The 13,222-nt window shown below is 45.1% G+C and overlaps 1 protein-coding gene across 1 annotated transcript in view; it reads left to right on the top strand.

Annotated features, from left to right (window-relative positions):
- LOC309549344 (alkaline phosphatase-like) overlaps nucleotides 1-13,222 on the top strand; it is a 123,955-nt gene that overhangs the window by 81,163 nt on the left and 29,570 nt on the right. The window contains exons 7-8 of the mRNA XM_082249544.1: nucleotides 7,652-7,721; nucleotides 9,780-9,914. Coding sequence (XP_082105670.1) covers nucleotides 7,652-7,721; nucleotides 9,780-9,914 — 205 coding nt within the window. The remainder of the gene's footprint in view (nucleotides 1-7,651; nucleotides 7,722-9,779; nucleotides 9,915-13,222) is intronic.

The raw sequence follows: 13,222 nt of genomic DNA, 5'->3' as shown, positions 1-13,222 counted from the left end.
CACAAAAAATGCCAAAGGAATACGAACCAAAGATTCTGTCATTTCATAAGTTTGTTATTGATGCGAGGAAGAAGAATTACTTTGAAATTAGCCAGATTGGGAACATGGACGAAGTCCCACTACCGTTTGATGTGCCATCTAACAGAACCGTAGATAACAAAGGAGCCAAAACCATAACCGTAAAAACTTCAGGGCATGAGAAAACCCACTACACGGTTGTGCTGTCCTGCTGTGCAGATGGTACCAAACTGCCTCAGATGTTGATCTTTAAAAGGAAAACTTTCCCAAAAGAAACAATTCCACGGGAAGTCGTCGTGCACGTTCATGATAAAGGGTGGATGGACGAAAATGGCATGAGGCTGTGGATTGACAAAGTGTGGTCCAAACGTCCTGGCGGGCTTCTGAAGAAATCTTCCTTGTTGGTGCTTGACCAGTTCAGAGCGCACATTACGGAAACTACTAAAAAGAACTTTAAGGAAGTTAAGACCCAAATAGCTGTGATTCCTGGTGGTCTTACCAGCCAGCTGCAACCTCTGGACGTCTCCATAAACAAGCCGTTCAAAGTTCTGATGCGAGAGGAGTGGAACACCTGGATGGCAGCTGGGAACCATGCTTTGACGTCTACTGGGCGGATGAAGAGGCCCACTATCACACAAGTGTGTGAATGGGTTAAAAGGTCATGGGACTCCGTGAAGGAGGACATTGTTGTAAAATCCTTCAAGAAGTGTGGCATTAGTAATGCCTTGGATGGAACAGAAGACGAAGTCTTATTTGACACCAGTGAGGAAGAAAGTGATAATGACTGCTTGGATCTGTCCTGCATCATTTCTGATAGCAGCGAAGAAGAGGAATTCTTGGGGTTTGAATAAAAAAAAGTTACTTTCACTGTTTACTTTACTGTTGACTTTACTGATTGTTAATGAGACCGTAGTTCTTAATATGTTAAACTGCTGTTAACTTTATACAGTTGATATAAAATATTTTACTACAGTATTTGGTTCAGAATCTTTTTTTTCTAGATTTTCCTCCTTTAAAATTGGGTGCGTCTTATACGCCGGTGCGTCTTATACGGCAAAAAATACGGTATAGAGATATATATATATATACAAAGACATACATAGATATGTGAATTTCTCTCATTAGCGCCGGAATAGCGCAGTTTTACAGCGAATTTGCGGCATTTTTGCCGCAAATTCATTATAACTCCCACTAATGTTTTCAAAAACGTTATTTTCAGCCTAATTTTTGGTATGGAGCATGCGCACATGGGCTATCTGCCAGAAATTGACTCTGGAGCTATTTTTGCATTTTTCACTTTTATTAATATCTTTTTTTCTACTTAACTTTTTCACACAGTTTAAAAGCAGTTTAGCTCAAAATCATATAACACATCTTTCCCACACATTTTTTATTTTTTTCCTGCCATATTTTGTGATTTTGAAAAAATTAGTCCACCTTTTAGCTGGACTGTTTTTAAGTCCAGTCCTGACGTTATTTGATCTTAATGAATTTGACACTGCTCATAACGTTTCTGATGGTGTTATAGTGAATTGCATTTGCACCTAAAAATAGTCAAAATGGAGGTAAAATAGAACAAAATCAGCGTTGGAGGTACAATGAATTAGGCCCAAAGTGACACTTTTTGGGGACCAGTGACACCAAAACAGTGATCAGTACTAAAAGAAATGCACTGTTACTGTATAAATGACACTGGCAGGGAAGGGGTTAACACTAGGGGTGATCAAATGGTTAAGTGTGCTCCTAGGGAGTGCTTTCTAACTTTGGGGGGAGTGGATGTACTAGAGGAAAAAAGAGATCTGTGTTTCAGCTTAGCTGAAACACAAGATCTATATTTTCCTATCCGACATAACAGTGGTCTGCCTTGTTTACATAGGCAGACCGCCGCTCTGTCATTCTGCCGAACAATCGGCGGGTCCCAGTGGCCATCGCGGCCGCCAGACCCACTGATTGGCTCCCAATGTGTCCAATCACAGCGTGAGCGGTGCTCCGGCGGCACACAAACCCCTGTAAATCTATGCACAAAATCACGTACAGCCGCCGGGCTGCCCTGCCACAGTATATATGCGGTGGGCAGTTTGGAAGTGGTTAAGGGATTCATAACTCACCAAAAGAAGCATTGTTGAACCTTAAGCCAGAGGACTGCACCAAAAATCAACATCTTTTTTTGACTTTTCTCTTCACTACAGCAAAACAGACTTTGGCAAAAGCTTGGTGGTCCTCGACAATAACACAAACATAAAATGTCATGGTACCTATTTCACAAAAAAAAAAAGACATCCTCCCTGTTCTACCGATCAGCTCCTCAGGCTTTCTCCTTGCAGACCTCAGAGCTCTCCACAGAGACATCTGTCAATTTGTCTCTCTAAATCTGTCAGCTTCCTCAGTGAGGAGGTTGACCGGCTCCGAGAGGAACGTTGACAGTGGAGGTACTTAGGGCCAGATAGGGACAGTCAAAGGGCCAGATGCAGCCCTGTGGTCGCAATATACCCAGGTCTGAGCTGATCGGCACAGTGCGTCTGGTGAGAGAGCGTTGCCTAGGAGACATCCCAACACTCTCTCGCCACTCTGGTACCTGGCGCAAATGCGTAGCACCTACACGCTGCAATCCCCAGGAGCCATGCACCTGTTCTTCACTCCAGGTCAGGATCTTTAGAAATACCCATTCTACCGATCTCAGGCTCTCTCCTTCCAGTCTCAGTGCTTTTCAGAGGGCATTTGACAGGCAGTAAGGTGATGTTATATCACCTCCTCACTGCCTGAATTACCCTATAATGCCAAACCATCTCTCCACAATCCTGTGCTTTGCAAGTGGCTGCATCATGGCCCAATTGAACTCATTGGGCAGAGTTTGACAAGTGGTGCAGCTTGTCAAACTCTGCACCCTGAGTTAAAGATTCTGCAAAGTTTTGCAGCCACGGCATGTGAACAGGCCCATCTAGCTGTTATTTTACCTATTTGAACTGCAGTTCAGCCACTCATTTTTTACCACTTCCCAACTTCCTGTCTGAAATAACTGGATTGTTGTTTTATAGGGCAGTCCCAGGGGTATACCCCCACTTCCTGCTATAGGACTTCAGTTTTGTAACAAGCAGTGTCAGAAGAATACATAACCCCACTCAACAGAGGGGTGGGTACTGTGTCCATCAATGAACATCAGAGAAAAGGATTTTATGGTAAGACAAAAATCCAGTTTTCTCTTTCGTTCATTGACAGACACAGCTCCATATCTTCTTAGACCCTTGGGACGTCCCAAAGCAGTGTCAACATGAGGGGTGGGAAAAACACAGCAATAAACATATTTCCCAAAAGGGCTAAACCTAGCTAACTAGGTAAACCAGGAGCTCAACCAGGAAAAACTGGAGCTCACCTATCAGGAAAAAATACACCCTCAAGAAGCAGGAGCCTCTGCAACAGCAGCATGCAACACTTTGCGGCCGAATGCAGCATCCACAGATGCTAGTACATCCACCTGTAAAACTTTGTGAATGTGTGCACAGACGACCAGGTGGCCGCCTTGCAAACCTGGACCACTGACGCCTGATGACGGAAGGCCCAGGAGGCACTAAGCGCCCTTGTAGAATGCACCTTAACAGGGAAAGGAGGAACCTGACCCTTGATAGAATAGGCCTGCACCACAGTCTGCCTGATCCATCTGGAAATGGTTCAGCAGATGCAGCCTACCCCTTAGGAGAACCATCAGTAAGGACAAATCTGATTTGCTAATCAACTCTGTCGATGCCAAGTACACCCTGATGGCCCAAACCACATCCAGGGAATGCAAAGCAATTTCTTTTGGATTTTTTGGCTTAGGACCTAATGAAGGCAACACAATGTCTTCATTTAAGTGGAACCCTGAGATGACCTTAGGAAGGAACGACTGACAGGGACGTAGTACCACTTTGTCCCTGTGAACCACCAGGTAGGGTGACTGACAGAACAATGCAGCCAGCTCTGAGACCCTGCGTGCAGAAGTAATAGCTACCAAGAAAGCCACCTTCTGTGACAGAGTAAGTTCACGGTTATTTTCAAAAGGTGGTTTTTTGAAGAACCGACAGTACCAGATCCCACGGAGGCACCGGGAACCTTACCGGAGGAGCCAGATGGTGAACCCCCTGAATGAAGGTGTGAACCAAGAAATTTGTGGCCAACGGGCGTTTGAAAAAAATTGCCAAAGCTGAAATCTGGGGCCAAACCAGGGCCAAACGCTGATCTACACCTCTTTGTAGAAACTCCAGCAGGCGTGACACCGAAAAAGGAACGGGGGGAACCCCCCGAGACTCACACCAAGTAATGTGCGCCCTCCAAACATGATCGGAATTCTTCCTAGAATTAGATTTCCTAGCTTTTACCAGAGTAGGAATTACCCAATCCGACAATCCTCTGTCCTTCAGTACCTGGCTTTCAATAGCCAAAATGTTAAAGCCAGCGATGGAAGATCAGCCCTTGAGACAAAAGATCTTCTCTGAGAGGGAGTCGTCAAGCGGGATTGGCTACCAGTCTTACCAGGCCTGCGTACCAGACCGCCGAGGCCAGTCTGGGGCCACCAGAATGACTGAAATTCCTTCTGCCTCAATTCTGCGCAGAAGTCTCGGCAGAAGCTATAGCAGAGGAAAGGCATATATTAGATGATACTGGCCCCAATGGGCCACCAGAGCATCTGCAGTGTCTGCCAGAGGATCCCAAGACCTTGCCACAAACCTCGGAACCTTCTGGATGAGGCGAGAGACTAACAGGTCCACATTGGTGATTGGAGGCCCCCCACCGCAGACACAGTTGTTGAAACACCTCCGGGTGAAGGGATCATTCACCCAAAATCAGGGCCTGCTGACTGAGGTAGTTCGCCTGCCAATTTTCCACCCCTGGAATGTGCACAGCCGAGAGGGCTGGAACAAACGTTCTGCCCACCTTAGAATGCTGGCCACTTCTTTGGCCGCTAGGGCACTTTTGGAACCTCCTTGATAATTGATATATACCACAGCCGTGGTGTTGTCCAATTGAATCTTTACCGGACACCCTTGCAGATGATCCACCCACTGGGACAGGCAAAGCCTGATTTTCCAGGATATTGATCGGCAGGCCAGACTTCTCCGGAGACCAAACTCCCTGGGCCGATTCCGTGCCCAAGACACCTCCCCACCTGGACAGGCTGGTGTCCGTGGAAACCACCATCAAATACAGGGGAAGAAAGGACTTTTCCTGCCGGAGTGCCAGGGAACGGAGCCACCACAGCAAGGATCCCCTCGTACTCTGGCACAACAGGACCAGATTGTCCAGGGGCCAAGGATTCTTGTCACATTTGGCCAAGATCTCCTTTTGCAGAGGTCTGGTATGAAACTGAGCAATTGGAACCGCCTCGATGGTGGAGACCATCAAACCCAGCACTTGCATGCAAGTCCTAAGAGATGACCGGCGGTTGAATAACAGGAGCCAAATCGCATGCTGCAACTTCAACAGTTTTGTTTCTGGAAGAAACACCTGAGCCGAGGCTGACTCCAGAGTCAGACCCAGGTAGTCCAATTTGCTGGATAGAGTCAGAGCTGATTTTTGAAAATTCAGCGTCCAGCCGAACTTGCAGAGTTCGCACAGTGATGTCCAAATCATCCTGTAGGTCAGACAGGGACTCTGTTCGCAGAAGGAGATCGTCCAGGTACCCCAGTACCACAATAACCCTCTGCCTGAGTAAGACTAACACTGGGGCCAACACTTTTGTGAACACCCAAGGAGCTGAGGCGAGACCAAAGGGTAACGCCACTAATTGATAGTGCTCCTCGCTGACAGCAAAGTGAAGGAAACTCTGATGTCTGACAAATATTGGAATATGAAGGTAAGTGTCCTCCCTATCGATAAAGGCCAGAAAATCCCCTTGATGAAAGGATGGCACTACTGTGCGAATGGACTCCATTCTGAATTTCTGAACCCGCACAAAGCAGTTCAGGGCCTTGAGGAACAAGATTGGATGAACCTTGCCCTCCTTCCTAGAGACAGTAAATAGGTTTGAATAAAACTCCTGAAAATGTTCTGACTCTGGAACTGGTACAATGACTCCTTGTGAGCAAATCCTGAACCGCCCCGAGAAGGCCCGGTAGCTGAACTGGGGGGTGGGCAGGGGCCAGTGTCCACCCCCCGAGGGGAGGGGGGACACTACTTACCACACCTTGGCAGATCACCTCCCCATCTTGGAATAGGGGGTGCTGCAGGTTAAAGGTACACTGGAACTCAGGCTGCAACCAGGTCATTTGCATCCTTGCAAGGTGTTTCACTCGCAGGCCAGCCCCTGTCCAGTGGGGCTATGTCACAGCCGACGTAGCGTGGAGCTGCGGTCTGCACGCGCTTGCTGGCCAGACTGGGGAGACCGTAAGGATCTAGTATACCAAATGCATCACCCAGACCAGCAGTTGATTGTTGTTCTCACTGGAACAGATTTGATTGTAGAAAGAAAACAACAAAAAAGAAAAAAAGTTCTGTTTAAAAAGGAAAAAATGCTAGGACCAAAGATCCCAGCAGGGAACCAGGTCCTTACTCCTGACTGGGCAGAAAAAAAACTTAAGGAAATGGGAGTATAGCCCATGGGACTGCCCTATTAGTGTAGTCAATTATTTTCTGCCTAGTGTCCTACTCCTAAGGAGAGCAGCATAACCCAAGGGTCAAAGAAAATATGGAACTGTGGTCGTCAATGAACGAAAGAGAAAAACCTATTTCATGAGCAGTTCTACCTATTTTTCCTAGCATTAGGTGTTTGTTTTCTAAATGTTTATGTACTTACAGACCTCTCCATGTCCAAAATTAATATTGTGAAGAATTATAGTAAGTTCAGACATCCATAATAGTCCCAGTTTCTCAAGTGACCCCTTGGAAAAATGAATTGCCCACCCCTGCTCAATTGCATACATCCCTACCACAGTATTTTAAACTGGAGGGCTTTAATAAACTTATAAAAACCAGCAGCAGCATTTAGATGCTGATCAATTGATGCTCTTTGTCTGCTGATATTAAAGGGGTTGTAAAGTCAGAAGATTTGTTTTTGATCTTAATGCATTCTAAGCATTAGCTCTATGCACTTAGCTGTCCGAGACTTTCTCTCCTGATTGGCTGAGACACAGCAGCGGTGCCATTGGCTCCCGCTGCTGTTAATTTAAACTCAGCCAATCCGAAGAGAGAGGGGGCGTGGCTCGGGTGCCCCCATAGCAAGCTGCTTGCTGTGAGGGCACTCAACAGAAAGGAGGGGCCAGAAGCTCCAGCCAGGGACCTGAGAAGAGGAGGATCTGGGCTGCCCTGTGCAAAACCACTGCACAGAGGAGGTAAGTATAACTTGTTTGTTATTTTAATAGAAAAAAAAAAACCGAGACTTTACAATCACTTTAAGGGTATATTGTATGGATACATTTTAATTATAGAACTCTAGTTAGAGAGGTCTTATAAGAGTGTCTCATTCAATAGCAGATTTATTTGATTGTATACTGCAACTGAAATGAGAATGTTATGTTGTACTGTAAGATCATCAGCCAATGCTTTTGTTTTGTACTGCAAGTTATACAAAACTCTTTGTTCTAAATTAAAAAAAAATATTAAAACAGAAAATGTATTTTTTACAAAAAATATACTTTTTATTTATTTATTTATTTTTTTACAGCGGGCATATTATGTATGGAATAAGGAACAGTTCGACGCTATAAATGAAGCTAACACTGATTATCTTATAGGTAGAGTATTTTTTGTCATGTATACTGATAAATATCTAAAAGAACAGAAACATGGGCTATCTTTGATATGTGTAATTATTCAAAAACAAAAGTGCATATTTAAAAATATTTGACATTACATTTACCAACACATTCACTGGTTAACACTAATTTTATTCATAAAGTACATTTAGAAGGTTTTAACATTTATATATATATATAAATATTTTTTGATATTTTATCGTACTTTATGTGGTACCATCAAAGTATTTTGATCTAGTAGTTAGGGTTATTTTTGAAAAAGAACATACTCCCTGACATTCTCCAACATATGTTCTTCAGTAGCAAAAGCAAAAAGCTATAACAGAAAACTTGCTTTACCACTCCTGGACCGGAAGGTTTTTCCCCTTAATGGCCAGGCCATTTTTTTTAGATTCGGCACTGTGTTACTTTAACGGAAAATTGCGTGGTCGTGCGAAGCTGTACCCGAATAAAGTTGTTGTCCTTTTTTTCCCCCACAAATAGAGCTTTCTTCTGGTTGTATTTGATCACCTGTGCGATTTTTATTTTTTGCGCTATAAACAAAAAAAGAGCGATAATTCTGAAAAAAAAACAATATTTTCATTTTCTGTTATATAACATTCCCAATAAAAAAAAAATTAAAAATCAAATTTTTTCATCATTTTAGATCAATTTGTCTTCTGCTACATATTTTTGGTAAAAAAAATCCCCATAAGCGTATTTTGATTGGTTTGCGCAAAAGTTATCGCGCCTACAAACTAGGGGAAAGATTTATGTCATTTTTATTTATTTATTTATTTTTTACTAGTAATGGTGGTGATCAGCGATTTTTAGCGGGACTGCGACATTCCGGCAGACAGATCCTAACTGACATTTTTGACACTTTTGGGGGGACCAGTGACATTACTACAGTAATCAATGCTAAAAAATCTGCACTGTTACTGTAATTATGACACTGGCAGGGAAGGGGTTAACCCAGGGGCGATCAAACGGTTAAATGTGAGCCTAGGGAGTGTTTTCTAACTGTGGGGGGGCTTGTGAAATCAATGCAGAGACCTGTGTTCCTAAAGAGGAGGAACACAGGGACTCTGTGTTGATAGCTGAGAGAACAACGAACTGCTGTGTTTACAACAGCAGACCGCTGTTCTCTCTTCACTGGGAGCAATCGCCCCCAGGATCGCTCCAGTGAACCGCCGTACAGGTACGGCGATTTGCAGGAACCTGCTGACATGCCGCTGTAAATTGACAGGGGCTGGTCGGCAAGTGGTTAAAAAGGGTTAATGTTACAATTTATTAACAAATGCACAATTGCTAGATACATTTAAAAATCGAATTTGTCTGCATAAAATGGCAAATTATTGCACTTCAGAATTCAAATCTAAAGATTGCCTATAGGGAATGCTAAAACAGATTTTTTTAAAATAAATATCCCCCTAAGGCATGTTTGCTAAGCCCCATACACACGGGCCGAATATCGGGCAGCATCGGCTGGTTCAATAGAAACCACTTTGTCGGCTTCTGTGAAAGTGGCATGACCAAAAAAGGACTGTCGACCTGTCCCCGATCAGCCAATGGCTGAGAGCGCTGACGGAGTGTCCTGGAGGGTGGTCCCCCTGTCAGAACACAATAGAACAGTGGAGGATATGGCTGCAATAACATTAGATTGTTAGTATAGCGGCTCCGACCTGAGGTGTCAGTTTTTTTTCGTTCAGCCCGCTGGGTTGAAAGCAAAAAAAACTAGCAGTGTACTAGGCTTTAATCTGGTGACACCTTGCAAACAAAAGAATAGCTGAGGTGCTCCAGACTTCTTTACCTAATAGACATCGCTCCCTAAATACAGAATCGCTCACTTGCAAGGGAGCAGTGATGGAGAAACATTTCCATGGGTAAGGAATCAATGTGATGGCTTAAGGTGAGTGGACTCACCAATCCTGTCACTGACAAGTTGTACAAAAAGAGCTTCAGAAAGTCCAATATCATACTTGCTAACCTAGACCAGCTCAAGTTTTCTGTGAAACAAACAAAAATGTTATATTATCTGACTTGTAAATATTCTAGGTCTTTTTGAACCAAAAGACATGAAGTATGAACTGAACCGGGATAAGACCACTGACCCATCACTGGCCGAGATGACTGAGAAGGCCATCAAGATCCTGAGCAAGAATTCCAAAGGATTTTTCCTTTTTGTAGAAGATAAGTACACAAATTTCAATTTTGAAATGACATGACAGAAAATAGGAAAGACAAATCCATTTAAATGGACGTTGAAAAATTGAAATCATCGATAACCTTTGACATATGTTTGAAAACATCTCATTGCCAAAATATCATCTGACCAGGGCCAGATTTACATCTCAGGAGTCTATAGGCAGAGAATTCTAATAGAAAAAAAAAGACAGTTTTTTTTTTTTTTTTTATTATTACTGCAAAAGTCTAGGAAAAGCAAAATGTCAGTAAAAAAACACACTAAAGTGAATTTTAGGGCAAATAAACGCAATAAATGACCCACATTTTTGGTAAAATATAAAGGATGAAGTTGCACCAAGTAAATAGATAGCCAACATGGCACTTTATAAGCCCCGTTTCGGTCATCAGTTTAGTGTTATGGGCGCGGGGATATGTAACATGTGTATCGCAATCAACATTTCTCTAGCGCTCATTGACAGACGTAGTCCTCGGTGATACACCACCTTCGGGTTATGTTGCCTCCACAGGAGCAGGACTAGACAGGAAATTAAAAAGCTCTGGCCACACCCTAGGGGCAGTCCCAGAGGGTATATCCTCTCTCTCTCTGCCTCAGCAAATCAGTTATTTTCTGTCTAGTTAGGAGTAAGGACCTAGATACCTTGCTGGGATCTTAGGTCCTGGCAAGATTTTTTTCTTAAAGGATTTTTTTTTAGACAGCTTTTTTTCTCCAGTGTTCCTGTGAGATCTTCAATCAAGAAAGCTGAACTGGGCGACGGGCTGGATGTTGAGATCCGGTGGTCACCCCAGTTCAGCCTACGAGCGCGTGCAGGCCATAGCTCCGCGCTGGGTCGGCCGCGACAAAGTCCCATTAAAGGACTAACCCTGCGAGTTAAACGTCTCGCTGAAACGCCAAAGACCATGAGTCACGGCGTCCATATCGATCGACAGCCCTCCCGCCCCGGTGGAGAGGGGTACTGTCAGGAGTTGGTGCCCGCCTGGTTCCGGTAGGGTGAGTAGTATGTTCCCCCTTTTCCCCTGACGGGTCTTGTGGTGATCGCGGGCCCCTCTCTGTATGGTAAGATAGAGTCCCTCTCTATCCTATAAATGACACAGATCCTCCTACTTTGAGTGTGATTCTATGTGCAAAAAGCCAGGAGGCTTGGTTTGGGAGCTAACAATCTAATTGTATACATGTTAAAAAGATTATAATCTGTGGCATTCTGGGAATCTTACGGTGATAAGAATAAGCTACCTACCAGTCAGAAGCCACGGACATGTAGACTGCCTTCCTAATCAGATCTCCAGCTATTAGCAGGCCTCCCGAATGGCCATGCGGTCCGCCAGGGCCGGTACCGCCAACCACGCCAAATCCCCATGCAGAGAGAGTGTTGTGTGCCCTGCAGCACACCGCTATTCAGTACAGGCCGCCGCCATTTTTTTTGCTGGATCGCACGAGCCGCCATTTTGGCGTAGCCTCGTGTCTCCAGCATGGGGGCGGCCATGTTTGAGGTGATCCAAACACCTCGTGGAGCTAGGGGAGGCGCCGGAAGGCGTGCAGAGGGGCGGAGCCGCCTCCTTTCTTCCTGGGCAGCCAGCCAAAAGACTTCCTGTTTGTCAAGACAGCGCTGTAACCTGTTGCAGTTAAACTCTGAGCATCAAGTGGTGAGCCTGGGGGTCTCTCTCTCTCTCTCTCTCTCTCGATCGATAGGGATCCCTAGCAGGTAACACTAAGGGGCTTTTGGGGCGCTGGGGGTCTGGAAAAAAAAAAAAAAAAAAAAATTTTATTTTTGAATTATATTATCCAGGAAGTGACTGGAATTATCATGGACCCTGCCACACATATTCCCCCACCTGTTTCCCTCGAGGGGGCCACGGGACCCGCCGGTGCACAGAGTGTAGAGTCATTTACAGCAATTTTGGAGTCTATGGTGGCTCGGGTGGAGGCGGCCTGTCAGGGACGGGGGTCAAGGAAGCGACCCCCGCCTACCCCTATACTATCTGACACCTCTGACTCAGATTCAGAGATGGTCACTGCAGTTGCAGGTTCCTCTGCAAGGGCTGTTATCCCAGGTAAAGCCCCCTCAGACAGTGAGGAGGACGCTTCTTCTCCTGCTATAATTCAGGAAGAAGCATTGGTGGACGCACTAGTTGTGGCAGTGCAGGAAACCTTAAAACTTGAGGCTTTACCGGCAGAGGCAACTGAAACAGAGATTCCTTTTGGTACTAATAAGCCCATCAAAACGGTGAAAGTTTTTCCTGTACCTAAATGTTTCGGTAATCAGATTAAAGGAGAATGGGAGCATTCTAAACGTACCTTTACTATTTCCAAGCGTATTGCTAGACGCTATCCGTTTGAGGAATCCATCATCAAGAAATGGACGGTACCACCAGTGGTGGATCCACCTATTTCCAGGCTGAATAAAGCCACGGTTATCCCAGTGGAGGACACTTCGTCCTTTAAGGATCCGGTGGATCGAAAGATGGAAGCAGAGTCCCGCACCATCTTCTCTCTGATAGGGTCAGCATTTAGACCAGTAATTGTTATTGGTCTAGTTTCCCAGACACTTACGGAATGGGCGAAAATGGTACGCCAAGACCTTAGGGGAAAAGATATTCCCCAGGAGACATCTGATTTGATGGAACAGATTATACAAGGGCTACAGTTTATCTGTGACGCAGCCTTGGACACTACTCCCTTATTAGGGCATGCATCTATGTCAGCGGTGATCCTCAGACGTGTGCTGTGGTTAAAATGCTGGTCAGCTGACCTAGGTTCCAAAAAGACCTTGACTAATCTCCCTTTTCAGGGGAATCGTCTATTTGGGGCCAACCTAGATGAAATCATTAAGGATGCCACTGGGGGCAAGAGCACTTTTTTGCCACAGGCTGCTAAAGCTAAGGGACCTCGCAACAAGCGAGGACCTTTCTTTACCGCCCATAAAGGGCGCCCGGCTGGTACTAGCGGGAAAGGCAAGACTCCTCCAGGAGGGTTCAAGAAGGGCTGGTCGGACAAGCAGAGGACCAACCCAGCCAAACCCGAAGCAAAGGAGTACACAGCCTGAAGGTGCGCCCCCACCCGGTTTCAGGGTGGGGGGACGTTTTCACCGGTATTCAGGACATTAGATCGAGCATCAACCACTACTACCGGTGCGATTCTTCCCTTCCAACATTTAAGTACTACAGGAAGCGGTAGTTACCGTTCCCTGAATAGATCTTTTCCTTTACCTTTTCCTAAGATTAGTCCCTACACCTCACAGGAATCGGATCTGGTTGACCAGATAGGCCCAGTAGCCTCTAGTCGGGTGACTTCGGTC

The sequence above is a fragment of the Pelophylax lessonae genome (assembly GCF_965119305.1).
Source record: "Pelophylax lessonae genome assembly, chromosome: 3".
NCBI classification, from domain to species: domain Eukaryota; kingdom Metazoa; phylum Chordata; class Amphibia; order Anura; family Ranidae; genus Pelophylax; species Pelophylax lessonae.
This window is presented reverse-complemented; position numbering and strand designations above follow the sequence as displayed.